We start from the raw sequence: 17,655 nt of genomic DNA on the forward strand, positions 1-17,655 counted from the left end.
CATCTTGCTAGGAAAATCCATGTTCAAGAAACCACATACTCAAGCCCCTTGCAGACAACACTTCATTAACTCTCCTTTAATACAAGTCATAAAAACAGAATAAAGCATTCTTTTAATATAATGTTATAGTAGTATTACATCTAGTACTCAGCAACTCTTCTTTAAAAGCAAAAGACAAAACAAAAACCCCACCAAAATCAAACATCTATGGTAGAAAAGAAAGACAGGTAGACAGAATTAATCAAATTCAATTTCATTCAACAGAAAATTTGAGCATCAAATGCTTAAAATTTGTGTTACAGTAAAGACCATTTTCCATTCTAGAATTAAAATATATGGTAAGGGGGTGCCTGGGTAGCTCAGTGGGTTAAGCCTCTGCCTTCATCTCAGGTCATGATCTCAGGGTCCTGGGAAGCAAGTCCCATATCGGGTTCTCTGCTCAGTGGGGAGCCTGCTTCCCCTACGTCCTGCCTGCCTCTCTGTCTACTTGTGATCTCTCTCTAATAAATAAATAAAATCTTAAAATAAAATATATGTAAAAACAGCTTTAAGGCATAAAAGTTTTGCATCTAATATATTACTTTCTAGAATTAAAGTCTCAGTTAAAACTACTATGTAAAGTAAGGTACCCAGAGCTTGTCTATTTTGTCTCTCCATAGAGATGACGCCCTTTCCACCACACAGCTCAACCTCAGCTGACAGGATCTCTTTCCACCTACACTAACAGACATAGAGCTCAGACATAAATTAAGGCAAGATACCTTTCATGACCCATACTTGGATGAAGCTCACTTTTTCTAATGCTGCTATCTCTCTCAAGGGCCTCCCTTCATTATAAAAAACCATGTTCTTCCCATGGGTTCCATTAGGGTTAAGGCAGAACCCTTTCGAGCAGGGCATTTTTCTCTAGAAAATATACTGACTAGTACAGTGGACCAAATTTGCAATTTGGGTATCCTTAACAACACAGGTCATAAAAGATTACTTTACCTGACGTATTTTAAGGTTTGTCTCCCCATCTAGATTAGCTGTTTCGACGTAACACATTGCCTGAGGTTCACTACAGAGAGAGAAATTTAAAAAGCCAAAGTTTAGTGAGATCCCCTCCACAAATTCACAGCTCATAAAGTCTGTACCATGGAAACGGTGTCTGCTGACTGGCCCTTCAACCACTCTCATAGTAATTGTCCAGAAAGACACTCCGCCTTGAGGCTCAACACCAACACAAAGTTGTTTGCCCAATGATCCACCCTTATGGGCCCCACATAATGGATGATTTACCTTAAGTAGCAGAGATAACTGAAGAAGAATGAGAAGAGGACTGGTGGGTTAAGGGAAACACAACATGTTCCAGCTAAGACCCCACCACTGTGCTTGGATGACTCAAGTCTGAGACTCGGCCTGCTCCTGACCAAAAGACCCACCCTAGACACAGCCAGTACAAACACAACTGTGGAAGAGCATCACAACCAGAATTCAGCAATCAAGACACAGGCTTGGCAAGCCTTTCCTTCCCTGTACCTTTTGCTATGTCAACAGGTAACTTTTTAATCAAAACACCCAGTTTTAAGGACAGAACACTTAAAGAATAACAATAAGCATGGCAGGGGCGGCTGGGAGGCCCAGTGGGTTAAGTGTCTGCCTTCAGGTCAGGTCATGATTCCAGAGTCCTGGGATGGAGTCTTATGTCAGGATCCCTGGTCAGCAGGGAACCTGCTTCTCCCTCTCCCTCTGCCCCTCCTCCTGCTTATGCTTTCTCTTTCTCCCTCAAATAAATAAGTAAAATCTTAAAAAGAAAATACAATAAGCCTGGCAGATACTGTGTTCCTATTTCTATTCACAATTAGTGGGTCAAAAGAATGGAGTCTGCGACCCACTGGCTAAGTTAAAATCTCCTATTGCTCCCCTTCTGGGCTGTGTGGACTTGGAAGTTGTTTCATCCGTTTCTGATTTCTCATGCATAAAGAAGCAGGGATACCAAGGGTTTGGGGAAAGATTAAATGGGATAATGTACTCAGTTATAAATGAGCAGAATGTACAGACTCAAACAGTAATGAGCACCCTAGAAACATGTCAGCTCAAACAAACCATCTCATATTAAAACCATGTTTTCCGAGGGTTACAGTGAAAACGCATACCCCAAACCGTCAAGTGATCCACATTTCACTATTTCTCTTGTTACCAATCAATAGGGACAAACACGAGTCCTGCCCTATGCATATGGTGCTCTTCCTTCTCTATGGGCCCGGGATCCCATTTTTAAACCTTTTATCTTGAGCAGAAAATTCAATGCTAATGCTTAGAATCCAATGTATGATCAAATCCAATAAAATAAACACTGTCTGCATTCAAAGAAAATGCCAACAACGCGAGCATCTAGGATTCCCTGCAGCACAATAACATAGGAAGTTTGAGTCTTATCATAGAATTAAACTTGAAACGCAAGAAAAGAATTTATTCATATCCTAATTGTAGCACTCCATCTTTGATGTATACTTTCATGTATCAAGCCAAGGAAAAGTCAAGGACTTCATCGTCCATTATTCATGTCAGTTAGTGATTAGTGATACACTGCCAGCATGGAACTGCCTGGAGAGCATGGCCATGCACTTGGTCAGAAAGGGGACACAGCGTGGATGGATAAGGGGCAACACCAACCACAGGTCATGTCTCTGCTGTGAACATGGCCTGGATCTCTGAGCGGCTCGTAAAGGAGGCCCTGGCCCCAGGGAAAGACTCCTGGCTAGACCCACAGGAGACTGGTTCTCAAGCCTTATAGTCTGCGTGATACTGACGGAATCACTCCACTGCTCTGGAGCGCCTCCTATGAATGTGGAATAGCCCAGAATGGCTATGAAAGTAAAATGAATCGATACATCTGAAAGACTTCTACAGAAGTACAAGGGGATGAATGGGAGAAAGGAAATTTAGGATTAAGGTAGGAACAAAAGAAGGAAAATAACAAGTAACTGAAGAAGAGGCCAAAGAGAAAAGGCTATTGCCTCCAGGGGTGGAAGGGAAAGGCTGGCTTGTGATTCCTGTAGTCACCACTTAATGTTTTATTGTTCACGTTTATTTGAAACGATGTGCCCGCTTGCACACCTGACCTGGAGGACAGCAGGGCCGTGTCTGCTGGGAGGTACTGCCCATTGACGACCTTCACAATGTCTCCCACCGCCACCTAGAAAACCAGGGACAAGGACAGAGAAGCATGAAAGACAGGAAAGCACAAACAGTCTTTAAGTTGGTTAAATATTTGAAGGAAAAATTACTATATAATTAATTATGCCAGAAAGCTTAAGACAGAACCCAAATTATTTTCCTTGAAAAGAACAGAACAAAAATTTTTCAATACAAATGGTAATATTGCCTTTCAGCAGTGACGATGAATGAAAAAAAAAAAACAAAAACAGAAAAGGACAGTAAGAGAAGAGAAGAGTCAGAACAACTATCAAGATCTCATTTTCTTACAATTATTCCATCCACTTGTCAATAGCACTCTTGAACTCTGGGACGATCCTCCAGCTGTATACAGTAGGGGAGCATGGTTAAGTGCACAGCTCCAGAGCCAGCCTGAATGCGGGGCTCAAATCCCTGGGCTGGACTCCTTACTAGCCCTGAGTAACCCGGAGCAAATTATGGAAACTCTTTGTGCATCAGTCTTCTCATCCATATATATAAAATGAGGTTGAGAGCACATATTTCATGGGGTTATTACAAGAATCAATGAGTTAACACACATAAATTTTCTCCATTTTACAAATGGGGAAACTGAGGCTCAAAGAGAAATAACTGGATCAAGTCACACAGTCAGTGATTGTTAGACCCAAGATTCAAAACCGAGTAACTGGCCAGTGGTCTGATTACAAGGCAATACTGAATTCACTGCAAACAGTGCATCTAAAGGTCCCCTGGAAACATACCACTTAAAACAAAGATTTGTATAGCCTCAAGAACTTCAACAAGAAAAAGAGTCACAGCCAAAATCAGAGACCACGTAGGAAAACAGACTCACCAGACATAAGACCCCAAGCTAAGGTAAAAGGCCTTAATCTGGCACCACGGCCACAGGCTTATAAATCCTTCATATGACGCCACAGAAGCACCCAGCTAGGAGAATATGGGCTTTCAAGCCAGGAAGGCTGAGGTTCAGATCCGAGCTTCCCAGACACACTAGCCTGGGATCTGGGGAAGTTCTTCACCTCTGTGAGCTCTAGGGAGGGTCCTTACTTGTAAAATGGAGAAAGATTAACACTCACCTTGTAGGGCTGATGTAATGATTAAGGAAGTATATGCAAGCACCTGCCTGAAATAGGCATTATGCTAAGTGCTAGTCTCTATCAGCAGGAGTACAATCAATGGACATTATGAGTGTGAAAGTCAGACAGGTCACGATTCTCAGACAGCATAAGAACAAAGGCTGTTCTCAGCACACGTAAGTTCAAAACTCAAAATGGGCTCTATGCCTTACTTCTTATTCTAATGCATGTTACTATTCTCCTAGAAATCAAGAATTTCAAACTGAATACTTCTGAAATACTTATGAAACTAATATTCATGAAAGACTCCTGGATCTTGCAAGCTAAGAGAATGGCACTGGCAGGTGCCTATGTTAACTCTTCATTAGGAAAAAGGAGAGTTTTCTAAAAACATGTCCTAGTGTTTTGAATAGAACCACTACGAAGCATGTGGGGAAGTAAGGAACCAGGCTCAATGTACAGAGGGGGGTTAAAAGTTAAATTCCAGAACCACTATAAATTTGAAGCTAGTATCAATTTAAAGGCAAAAAAGTCATAGGCCTTTAAGTATATTCCATATTTCACAATAAAGACAATATTAAAGAATAGGTGCCACAGAACTATTTTAACAACCAACAGTACAACAGCAAGGAATGCTTATGAAAATTGAAAATGTTTCTAAATGTAAAAAGTATTGTACATGAATAGTTTAATTACATGGAAAAAATCAGAAGAAGCTATTAGTTAAAAACTAGAAAGGAAAATCGGTCGTGTTTTCAAAAAAAAAAACAAAAGGCAGTGAATTTTTCTCTTAATTCAGTGGAAGGACAAGGGAAATTATGGCTTTCTCCCATCTTAGTTAGTTAACTAAAGAAATATTCATATCCCAGGGGCGCCTGGGTGTTTCAGTGGGTTAAAGCCTCTGCCTTCAGCTCAGGTCATGATCCCAGGGTTCTGGGATCGAGCCCCACATCAGGCTCTCTGCTCCGCGGGGAGCCTGCTTCCTCCTCTCTCTCTCTGCCTGCCTCTCTGCCTACTTGTGATCTCTGTCAAATAAATAAATAAAATCTTAAAAAAAAAAAAAGAAATATTCATATCCCAGTAACAGAGTACTAAGAAATTCCATGCACATGAAAAACTTCTTGGTTGGAAATGTGTTTGAAAATCGTTTTCTATTTTGTGTTCTTATGCATGGTTGTCCCTTGACTGTGTGAAGTTTCCCAAATGAGAATTCTTAAGGTGAGAAAGAGCCCCTCTAGGTGCCTGAATCCACCCTAGCCTCAAAGGACTTCTTAAGCTTCTTAATTTTGAAGAACAAGCTCAAAGGCCTTCTCAAAGTCAACCAAAGCTATCAAGTTGCCCTGAAGAGCTGTCTCCCAGCCTTCTATTCTGCTACAGCCCAGGGGATGGCCAACGCAAGCTCAGCATTTCCGATGAGCGCTGTATTGCTTTGGAAAACTTATAGTCACGTCCACCTTGGCTGACAGCTCTGGGGCTTGGTACTTCTTATTGCCTGTCTTCTCCCACATTCTCATCCCTGTTCTGAGCCGCTCTGCAGAGGTGCCTGGCTTTCCTCAGACTTTCACCCGGTTACCTCTGTCTTGAACAGAATTTTCCTCCTAAAATAGTTATCTCTCATTCATCCTTCAGAAGAACATCAGAATATCACAAGAGAGAAGACTTTGCTCATCTGAACTGATGGGTCTAGACTTGCCCACCCTCTTAGATGTTCCAGAAGCATGCCCCACTCAAAGCTCAGCACCCACACTGCATTCCCCCAGCTACCTGCCACTGCCACGACACCAGTGGTTTGGGGGACAGTAGTGTCAGCCTCACCTGGGAACTTGTTACAAATGCAAATTCCGGGGCCAGTGGAACACCCCAATCAGAAATTCTGAGTACGGCCAGCACAGCAATCAGTGTTAGACCTGCCAGTCAAGCGACTTGGATGCCCACTGAAGGCTGAGAACCATGGTGGGCTGCTCCCTAATGGCAGGGGCCATGCTTTACTCTTACTTGCATCACCAGTGCCTAAAACCACCTTGGGGACATACTAAGAGCTCCACCAAGACAAACAAAAAGCATTTTAATTGAAATAAAAACATTTGTGGCAAAGCATATAACAGGTATTTGGTTTGGGATTTTTTTAACTTTGAATGTGTGTAGGAAATGGTAACAAGCTTTAGGGGTCTGTGAGGCCATCAACTCCTGGATCCAGAATTCAGAGATCATCACTCCATTCTCTACTGTTTCAAGTAGTGCAAACATCCCGAATCCAAATGATTCTTCACTCCCGTTACAGTTCGCGCCTTTCTGGGGGGTGGGGAGGGGGGTAGTGTCAGGAAGCACTTGGAGAAACAGAGGCCATTCCTAAGTGCAGTGGGAATCCCTGAACCCCCATAACACTCGGAGCATTTCTAACCTCTATGAGGTCAAGAATTTCCAACCACTAGGCCAAGAACCACAGACTTCCAATAAGAGAGAGGTCGATTAGTACTGACATTACAGGACTCCTAGATTACTACAAAGGTTGAGGTGTTATCACGAAACAATATAAAGAGATTTCATCGTTCTCTTATTATAAAGTAAACAAAACACAAACTAAACTGAGGGCTGCGGTTACTGTATCACAGGGATTTTGTGGAGTAAAAAAGATCAGAGAAGCATAAAAATGCTGCTTATTAAATGGTTAGCAGGAGAAACTGTGGTTAAGTGGATCTTCTAAAAAGCAGTTTTCTCTTGAAATCATAGTAATGAGCCTCAAATCCTGAGGTCATGAGAGTCATCCCCCGCAAAAACCACCTCGTGACCATTAAGAAGTTCCAGGTAAAACAGAGGCTCACTTAAAAAGCTAACTTTATCAGATGCAAGACACCCAGATGGCACAGCATATTTCTTCTACATTTTCTATTCATCACTATAAACAACCAAAAACCCTCACCACCCCCAAGCCCTCCCAATCTCATGTTTCCAGTAACGTGGAGACAAACCCTTCTCACTACCGTCAAGTTAAGAGCAGTCACTACTCATCATGATAACCAAGTTCAGAATAGAAACAGGCTGGCTTCCAACCCCCATTCCACCTCTGTTTACATTTCACTGTAAAATCTTAAATCCAAAACTCTTCCCACCAAAAACATTAGAAATGAGATTCTCCAAAGTTAGAAAAATCTTAAAAAACAAACAAAACAAAACTGGATTTAGTTGAGAAGAGAAGGACAGGGAAAAGGTTTCTTGGATTGGAGTTGGAAACTAGAGAATGCTTTGATATTTCAGAAGTATCCATCAGGAGCAACAAATTTCACAACTATGAACAGACACAGTGAGCATTTTCCAGAAAAAGCAGGGAACCGAGTCATTGGGCAGCAGTTCTAAGTAAACCTCATGGGAAACTCCACGACATAAAACTTACATGAGAGATGAGTGATGTCTTAAGCCAAATTTTATCTACTGCAAGCAATACTAGCAATTAATTATAAGTCCCCAAACCAGTACTTTCTGGCAGATCTTTAAAATTAGGATTTTTTAAAATGTTTTATTTAAATTCAATTAGCCAAAATATAGTACATCATTAGTTTCAGATGTAGTGTTCAATAATTTATCAGTTGTATATCACACCCAGTGCTCATCACAGCACATGTCCTCCTTAATGCCCATCACCCAATTACCCATCCCCCACCCCTGCCCCTCCAGCAACCCTCAATTTGTTTCCTATAGTTTTTACCTCTTTCCACATAATGGTATGCCACATACCATTTCTTAACACTGAAAAGGAAAAAAACAATGTGCCAGTTAATATTGGTGATAATTGAAATAAAATGAGCTTTATAAAATCTAAGAGGTTCCTTTCAAAATTCCACTTAATTCCAACATACCATATCTTTAGACATAAAGGCATACCACATCACTCCTCAAAATGGAGCCCCAACCCACATACCATATATATATTAATAAACACACATATAGAGATACATGCATGTAAGTTAAAACTAGCCATATTTATCCAAGGAGAAAAATATCACCCTGTTATTATGAGATTAAACACACACATACACACATACACAATACAGACCTAATGTTCTAAAAATCAATACAACAAAAAATAGAGCAGTAGGGAGCAATTATAAACCAAGGATGTGAATGCTTGGACTTTTTACAGACCTAAAGTATGTCTAAGCTCCTGAAAATTACCACCTTTTCTAAATTTCTAAAACAGACAAATTCCTTTCAAATCTTAGAGCCAGGACTCATATTTTGTTGGACTGGTTTGTAATTTTGCTATTTCTTTAAAATATTTCATAGATCATTTCCCTCCACTTATCTCAATACCATTAGCTACTTATTTTAAATGCCTTAAATGTGGGTCTGAAGCTTTCTAGCAGGAAAAGGAACTCAGCCTGGTGTCTTACCTATTGTTTTCTTTTTGTTCACTGCATTGTCTGCCTTATGCCGCTTCTGTTACCAGAAAGAAAAGGAAGTTTTAGATTCAAAAGTTCCAAATGCATCAGTGAAACAGCAACAATAGATCAGGAGAGAAACAGGGTTCCAGGAAAGAGACCAGTAGCAATGCGAACCCTGTGAAACTCAGCTCAGAAGTTTGTGACCCAGCCTCACTCCCTAAATTCAGTAGACAAATGTCCCAAACGTGGATGCAGTCTCCTCTGGTGTCAGCTATGACATTTTGGCTCCAACAAGGAATAAGCACTCTGAAGTATGAGACTTCTCACACCTCGTTTCTTTTAGATCAGACTAAAAGAAGTATTCAGTATGATAAATTCAGCAACTGAATTCATTCTACTGATAAAGAACTTTGTGAGCAAAGTACCTCTGATTTGTATTCCATTTATTTGTTTATCTATTCCCAGAAAAATGTACATAATGTGTATGAGTGTATGTGCGAGAGTGTGAAAAGGAGACACAGAGGTAGAGGAGGGAGGGAGGGAGGGGTAAAGAGGAAGAGAAAGACCCTGGAGGCAAGACCACAGATGGAGAAAAGGGGAGAAAGCATGAATATGGCTGTAGCCTTTGAACCTGGAGATACACCAAGATAAGTCTGAGGAGAGAGAAGATTCATAAAATTACCTCAGGCACAGCCAGCCCAATACTGCTATACTAGGCAGCAATACCATCCTTTTGATACCCGAATTAGCAAGCTCTAAAGATGGATAGGAACATCAGTGATAAAAATCAAAGAGGGTTTACAGAGTTAACATTAGAAAACACAGTTTGAACTACTTCTGTGTCCCTGTATAGATATTTAAGACACTGTGTGTATGCGTTCCTTCCCCAAAAATACCATCATGAGCCTTGAGAGACTGGTTAAGTTAGTGATTAATTTCCTATCTTTGACAAAGAAAAACAGATCAACAAATAAATTACAAGTTATATCCAATAGAAGGTATTAATTCTATGAAAGCAAAGACTTACAAAATCTTCTACAATCTCTTTGATGCCTGCAATTGTTAAAATAATGATCAATGGCACCAGGGTGGTATATCTTCCTGTTGGAGATACGTCTGGAATTTGCTGTAAGACAAGAGACCAAAAGAGGAAGTTGACAAATTAAAATTTTGAAGTCAAAACCCTCTATACAAAAAAGAAAATATGACACTCACCACTCGCTCTTTTGAAGTTCTGTTCCATTTCTGTTATACGAAAGGGATTACCTTCTTTTAAAAACTAGCTATGTGTTTTACATATTTTAAAAATCTTATCTAACATTGCTATGTTGTTTAGGACTGAAAGGGGTCAAAAGTATGGCTTTTGGGACACTTTTCAGTGCCTCTTTAGCAACTGCCATTATCCTTATGGCAACATCTAAAGAAGTCTGCCTTCATGCAGGGATCACGTCTGTGCATGAAAACGATGACCGGATGAGAGGGTAAATTACATTCAAGTATGACGACACTTTCAGTTAAGTGACCTTTTAGCAAAATCCCATTTTGCATGTAACTAACATTATGAATTTTAAATCACTTTTTAAAAAGCATTACCTGTAATAAGGCAATGAAGAGGAAGAAGGCATTAGCAGCTCTTCTAATCTGCTCATACAAGAATCGAGGTAGAAACGTCAACACGCTGTACTTGGCCGTACTAGAAGCACAAAGAAAAATGATACTGTCAGCCACAGATGCAAAATCTACAGAGAAAACGGAAAGTTGTGAGAACTTTACAAGTGGTTTTAAAAATAAAATACCTCAGAATTTAGGAAAAGAAAATTGTTGTGCTTGCCCTATCCCATAAAGATTTTGTAAAAGGACGCACCTGACAAGAAAATCTTCTAATGTGATCTTTGTTCTCTGACTTAGATGTATTTACTACTCACACAGTGTAAGCAGAGAGATTTACCTGCCTTCTAGGAGCTACAGTAAACACATCAAGAGTATTCCCCCAGGACACCTGGGTGGCTCGGTTGGTTGAGCATCCAACTCTTGGTTTTGGCTCAGGTCATAATCTCATGGGTCGTGAAATAGAGCTCTGCATGGGGCTCTATGATCAGCAGGGAGTCTGCTTGAGATCCTCTCTCTCCCTGTTCCCGCCCTTTCTCTCTCTAAATAAATAATTTTTTAAAAAAAAGGATATTTGCTAAAGGAAGATATGTTTCAAAGATCCCAAATACCACAAAAAACAAGAACACTGAAATAAAGAGTGAGATAGAAACACCAATTGAGCGATTCACACAAGCTAGTAGAATTATTCCAGGGTTGGTGACATGAGACGATTCTTAATATAAAGCCACTGATTTGAGGTAGCAAGTCAAGTCCATAAAGGAAGTTCTGGGTCTCAGGCATGTGCATAACAGGTCAATGAGTCCCTCTAGATACGTACCATGGGTGTTTTTTTGTTCAACCACAGTGGAATAAACTCCATTCTCATCATATCCTTCATTTGGCCACCTTTGCTCATGCCTATTTGGAATTTTTTTCCAGTTTTATTGAGAAATAATTGACATACATCACTGCATCACTTCAGACATACAGAGGATGTTCTCATTTACATACATAGTGAAATGGTTACCACAGCAGGTTCCATGAACACCCATCTTCTCATATGGGTACAAGAAAAAAGGGGAAAAAATGAACTTTCATAAATACAATACAGCAGTGGTAGCTAGTGCATCCTGTTGTATATTACGCTCCTTATATGCATTTATCTTACAGCTGGAGGTTATACCTTTGCACCACCTTCTCTAATTCCTCCCCCCACCCCAAATTCTGGTAATCACAAGTCTTATCTTTTTCTATGAGTTTAGATTTGTTTTGTTTCTTTAGATTCCATGTGTGTGAGATCATATAACAGGTCTTTCTTTTCTTATTTACTTAGCATGCCTTCAAGGTCTATCCATGTCACAAACAGTAGGATTCCTTCATTTTCTATGGCTGAGTAATATTCCACTTTATGTATATACCACAACCTCTTCATCCATCAGTGGACACTTGGGCTATTTCCATGTCTTGGTGGTTGTAAACACTGCTGCTATGAACATGGTGGTGGAGATATCCTTTTATGTTAGTGTTTTTATTTCCTTTGGATATAGTCCCAAAAGTTGAACTGCTGAATCATAGGGTAGTTCTATTTAATTTTTTGAGGAAACTCCATACCTGTTCCCATAGTGCCTGCACCAGTTTAGAGTCCCACCAAGAGGGTTCCCTTTTCTATCAATGCCAGCTTTTGTTATCTCTTACCTTTTTGATGATGACTATCCAAACCAGGTGTGACATGATAGGACCTTATGGCTTTAATTTGCATTTCTCTAATGACCAGTGATGTTGGGCATCTTTGCATGTACCTGTTGGTTTTTCATGTATCTTCTTTGGATAAACGTCTATTCATGTATTTTGCCCATTTTTAAACCGGGTTATTTTTTTTTTTTTTTTTTGCCATTGAGCTATATGAGTTCTTTATATAGATTACATATTAGCCCCCTATCAGTTGTATGGTTTGCAAATATTTTTCCCATTCCAAAGGTTCTCTTTGCACTTTATTTGGTGGTTTCTTTTGCTGGGCAGAAGCTTTTTAGTTGGATATAGTCTCCCTTTTTATTTTGTTGCTCTTGCTTTAGATGTCACATCCAAAAAATCATCATCAAAACCCATGTCAAGGAGCTTTGTCCCTATGTTTTCTTCCAGGAGTTCCATGGCTTTGAGTCTTATGTTTTAGTCTTTAATCTATTTCAAATTAATTTTTGTAAGCGGTGTAAAAAGAGGAGTCCAGTTTCATTTTTTTACATATGAAAATCCAATTACCCCAGCACCACTTATTGAAGAGACTGTCTTTTCTCCCTTGAGGATTTAATTTGTGTTGAATCTATAGATGCTCACATTGTTGCTTCCGCCTGGGACATCCACATGGTCTCTCTATACCTAAACGGCCCTTCCCATCTTATTCTCCCATTCAAACTTATATCTTCCATTAAGTTCGATCAAATCACAAAGATTCTTCTTCTTCCAAGCCCACAGGCTGGTGTTTACAACCACCTTATACAGTCTCTGCTTTGTTTTGTATTTTATTTATCTATTCCCAGAATAGATTCTGGGAACATTAAGAATGCTCACTTAAACTTTGCATGTTCCTACCACATAGCAGATAATCAATGAACAATGAAATAATCCAAAGGCATAAATTGAGAAGCTGAAGGGGCAAAATGAACCATTTGCCTTTTGGCTGCTTGAAGATTTATCCATAAGAGTAAACCTGCTTGACTTCTTACTTGCCTTCTGAAAGCAACTCTTAAATGAAATATATTGTAGCAAAGTTATCTAGCAGGTTTCAAATACACAAATTAGAAGCACCAAAATAGAAGAGCCAAGGGTCTTCTTTTGCATATTAAATATACATATTTAAAAAGTATATGAAAACCATTTTTAAGAGAGTCCAAACTTAAAAGAGTCTGACCTTTGAAGGGATATCTGCTAGAGCCTGCTAGAAAATGTGCTTGCATGGAGCCCCTACTCACTTATGTAGCACTTTGAGGTATAGGATATCACTGTGAAATTTTGCCAGACAGAAGAAACTAGCTCAAATCAAGCTTATTAAAGTGTAGGGTATGACTGACAAATTGAGACCAATTAAATGTAATAAAGAAATGAACACTACAATGTTTATATGCAAACTGTTAAATTTGAGTACAGGCAGAACATGTGAGTAAATTGAGAGTGAGTAAAGGTCACTACTAAAAATTATGTTAGATTTATTTTAAATTAACATAGGAAAACTATCACTTTATGGCCCATAAAAAGAAATTTTGCCTATATTTGATGTATATCTGTAATGTTATTAATTTCATAGTTAAAATTTCAAAAACAGAAAAAAAAAGTGTAGGGTATAGAAAATATACCATACTCATGCACATGATAAGCTCATGGTACAAAGTTCTTTTCATTGCAATTTAGAGGACAAATTCAAACAGAACACCATGCATTCCTTTATGGTGTACTGACCATTGAAATAAAGCAAACAACATTATCATAAAGGAAACATGAAAATCATATACTCTAAGACTAGAAAGCATCTTATAATGTAGTCTAAAACATTTTTTTTTAAAGATTTTATTTATTTATTTGACAGAGAGAGATCACAAGTAGACGGAGAGGCAGGCAGAGAGAGAGAGAGGGAAGCAGGCTTCCCGCTGAGCAGAGAGCCCGATGCGGGACTCGATCCCAGGACCCTGAGATCATGACCTGAGCCGAAGGCAGCGGCCCAACCCACTGAGCCACCCAGGCGCCCTGACTAAAACATTTGAACCCCAGATTCTATCTGTATGAAACAGACACACATACACTGTTGGCAGATGACCTGATCTTTGTGTGAATATTTCCCACTTGAGTCCATTACTAACTATGTCTCTGAAATACCATAAAGTAGATGGTTGGAGCAGAAAGAGATCCCATTTATATGAGAAAACCAAAGATAAGACAAGGAAGGAAAGTATACTAACTTTTATTCTAGTCGAAATAGAAAAGTAAGTCTAAAATATTTTCAGACTCAAATAGAATGAGCATAGTCAATAATAGTCAATAATTCAGAGAAACTGACATTCACGTAAGAGATGGCTACTGTGTAGTAGTAAAATAATTATCTTGATATACAACCTGATGTGTCCTGTTACAGATGTTAACACATAAAAGTACAATCAGCTAAAAGCAGCACCCATCAAAATCATCCTACTGGAAGAGTTTAGGGTAGAACTGCTCCAACTTAAGGATGCATACAAATCACCTGGGGGGTCTTGTTAAAATATATTAGTCAGGGTCTCCAGAGAAACAGAACCAACAGGAATGTATATACAGAGAGAGAGAATCATTTTAAGGAATTGATTTACACATTTGTGGAGTCTTGCCAAGTCTAAAATCTGCAGAGTGGGCTGGCAGACTGGAGACCCAGGAGAAGATCTCATGTTGTCCTTCGAGTCTGAAGGCTATCAGATGGCAGAATTCCTTCTTGTCCAGGAAGGTCAGACTTTGTTCTATTCAGGCTTTTAACTGACTGAATGAGGCCCACCCACAGTAGAGGGTCATCTGCTGCATCCAAACTCTACCAATTTAAACATTCATCTCATTCAAAAATACCTTCACAGAAACACCTACAATAATGTTTGACCAAACATCTGGGCCCTATGGCCCAGTCAGGTTGCACATGAAATTAACCAGTATGTGCCTATTCTGATTCAGTGGGTCTAGAGTGGGCCTGAGATTTTGATTCAGTTTCTAAAGAGTTCCAAGTGAGATCAATGCTGCTGATCCAAGGACCACAGTCTGACCAGCAACACCCTTGAACAGGTAGATTTGTTCAAATCTCCTACATGAAGTCAATCCAGCTGAACACGGTAAGACATAAAAAGGAAAGAAACATTTACCATCCACTGTACCAGGGGAAAGAACAATCCACAGGGTGAAATGGGTCAGTGAAGGGGCTTCCCAACAGAAGAGTTTGTTCACCCAGGTGAAGGAGTCACCCCCAAAAGATTCCCACTCAGACCACACGTGTCAGCACTCTTGTCAGGAAGGCTGTTCACAGCAAGGACAGGACCTGGCTGCAAGTGGTTCTAGGTATTTAGCGCATCTTAGGACCTAGCGGATAGGGACAAATGACCAGGGGAAAAACAAGGGTTTCCTGTGGTTTACTCAGATTCTGTCTAAACAGGTCAGACTGATGTTTCCTGAAATAGGGTGGCATGAATAAGAAGTCTGTCAAAAATCCAACAAGCCTTCCTTCAACAGATATTTGCTGAGCCCCATCTATGTACCAGGCACTGTGCCAGGCACCGCAGGGAACCAACTGGTCGAGGATGCAGACCCTCAAGGGAATTACATTCTAGAGGAAAAATCAGCCTGAAAAAAATATACAACAGGATACATGTGATAAATACTGTGGAGGCAAATCAATCAAGGAAGGAGGATGCAGAGGGGGACATGGGTGGAAGGCAGGGGAAGGGGCACAATTCTCTGTGGCGTGATCAGGGAATGTTTCCCTGAGAAGGTGATGGGTGTGCTGAGCCCTGGAAGAGATGAATTAGCAAGAACGTCTGCTCGGGGACACAGGGAAAGAGAGTGAGAGAATAGCAACCACAAATTGCTGCATGGGAGAGCTTGTGTTGTTCCTTGGGAGGGGCGGGAAGGGGCCACTGTGGACGGAGCCACGTGGAGAAGCATGAAGAGACCAGCATGACCACATGCTGGCCTTTTTTTCTCAGAAACAGGAAACCTCTGGATTCTAAGACAACAAGATCTGACAACAGCAGCAACCTGGGAACCCTATCCCCTGGGGAAATGTGGCTGGGGGGCGGGATAGAACTCAGTTATGTGTATGGTGGGCGCAGTCCTCTTAGACACTCTTAGGAGATGGCGAATATGGGAAACAGCTCATACAGAAAATAGGGCCTGGCAGAAATGTGGGTCTGGGGCTACACCTGCCACAAATCACAAAGCACTGTGCAAATCTGATCTCCAGAATGCAGCACAAACCAAGAACACAGACATGAAGCTCCAGTACGATTTTCTAGCTGTGAGAAAAACCCGAGCTAACAACTGTTCTCCAAAGGCACACCTAAAATGCAGTAAGGGTTCAAAGTGCAACTTCCCCCTATAACAAGCCTCCAGCGCACCTGGGTGGCTCAGTTGGTTAGGTGACTGCCTTCGGCTCAGGTCATGATCCCAGAGTCCTGAGATCGAGTCCCACATCAGGCTCCCAGCTCCATGGGGAGTCTGCTTCTCCCTCTAACCTTCTCCTCTCTCATGCTCTCTCTCTCTCTCTCTCTCTCTCAGATAAAATAAAATCTTTAAAAAAATAAAATAAAATAAGCCTCCAGAAACCCAGAAATTAAACTAGCTTAACCCTCATCTTTGAAATGAAAAACAACAAATCCACCTGAGGTACACATACAGCCAAAAGCAAGCATTGTTTCTAGTCTCCTGCATTACACAGACATTACATTCTCTTGATGTGTCCCATGCACAGTAAATGCTCAATACTGACTGAAAGAGAAGAGGGTCATTTTAAATAAGTCCACAGGAGGCTGACTGAGCTAAACCAGTGCTCCATGATCATGTTCTGGAAACCTTCCATTCCACCCAGATCTTATAAGATGCCATTCACCTTCCTCCTCCCAAAATACTCCCTCAGCAAGGAGCTCTAGATTATTGGAGGTAGATGACAAGAAAACATGGAGTCCTAGGAAAGTTGTTCATATCTACATCAACAGATTAATTCCTTTATCATTTAGTGTATTAAACTAACTCCCAGAAAAGATCAAGAGTGAGTGAGACACTAAATGCAAAGGCCAGCAGACCCCCTGCCATTTCTGTTGATGATGGACAACATGGCACAGCTGGGAGTCACCCCAGAGGACATGCCAATGGACAGCAAAGCCTACGGCCCTCTATGGGGAGCACAGACTCCTGGTGCTTTGCCAACCAACCCTCCCAAATTATATTCTGGGAATCCTCTCCAATATAGAAACTCCTGCAGATAAACAGGACAGGATCCCTTCACTAGAAATTATCACTTCGTTTGCCTGAACTACTGCAATTTAGCCAGTTACCATCAAAGGTTAAGAAGCTCACTTGACAACAATGATATTTTTACTGTCAACGCTTTTCCTATTTCTTAGTCTACAGCTGGGGAAAAATATTGCCCCCTTTTTGGCTTATTCCCAGAACGCAGTAACTGGACCTGAACCGGTGCTATTAGTAATCTACTTCTTCATAGCACTTTATTATGGCTTACATAGACCTCTTTAGCATATTCTTTATAATACACATCTAATGAGAAAAATGAGCTGAGCTCTAATCAATCAACTTATAAATATACATGTGAACATAACTGCACCAATGAGAGATTCCCTTTAATTCCTACTAAATCATGTAAGTGTCCTATTCCTATCATATTTTCAAATCTGTTCTAGTTTACATAATGCATT

General features: G+C 40.4%; 1 protein-coding gene across 1 annotated transcript in view; it reads right to left on the bottom strand.

Annotated features, from left to right (window-relative positions):
• Window positions 1-17,655, bottom strand: part of LOC111159917 (phospholipid-transporting ATPase IB) — a 585,941-nt gene that overhangs the window by 431,337 nt on the left and 136,949 nt on the right. The window contains exons 3-8 of the mRNA XM_022522597.1: window positions 10,232-10,331; window positions 9,666-9,764; window positions 8,648-8,693; window positions 7,963-8,003; window positions 3,108-3,181; window positions 991-1,060 (exon numbers count right to left, since the gene is read on the bottom strand). Coding sequence (XP_022378305.1) covers window positions 991-1,060; window positions 3,108-3,181; window positions 7,963-8,003; window positions 8,648-8,693; window positions 9,666-9,764; window positions 10,232-10,331 — 430 coding nt within the window. The remainder of the gene's footprint in view (window positions 1-990; window positions 1,061-3,107; window positions 3,182-7,962; window positions 8,004-8,647; window positions 8,694-9,665; window positions 9,765-10,231; window positions 10,332-17,655) is intronic.

This window comes from Enhydra lutris, unplaced genomic scaffold (genome assembly GCF_002288905.1).
Source record: "Enhydra lutris kenyoni isolate GAN:26980312 unplaced genomic scaffold, ASM228890v2 scaffoldscaffold71, whole genome shotgun sequence".
Lineage (NCBI taxonomy): Eukaryota > Metazoa > Chordata > Mammalia > Carnivora > Mustelidae > Enhydra > Enhydra lutris.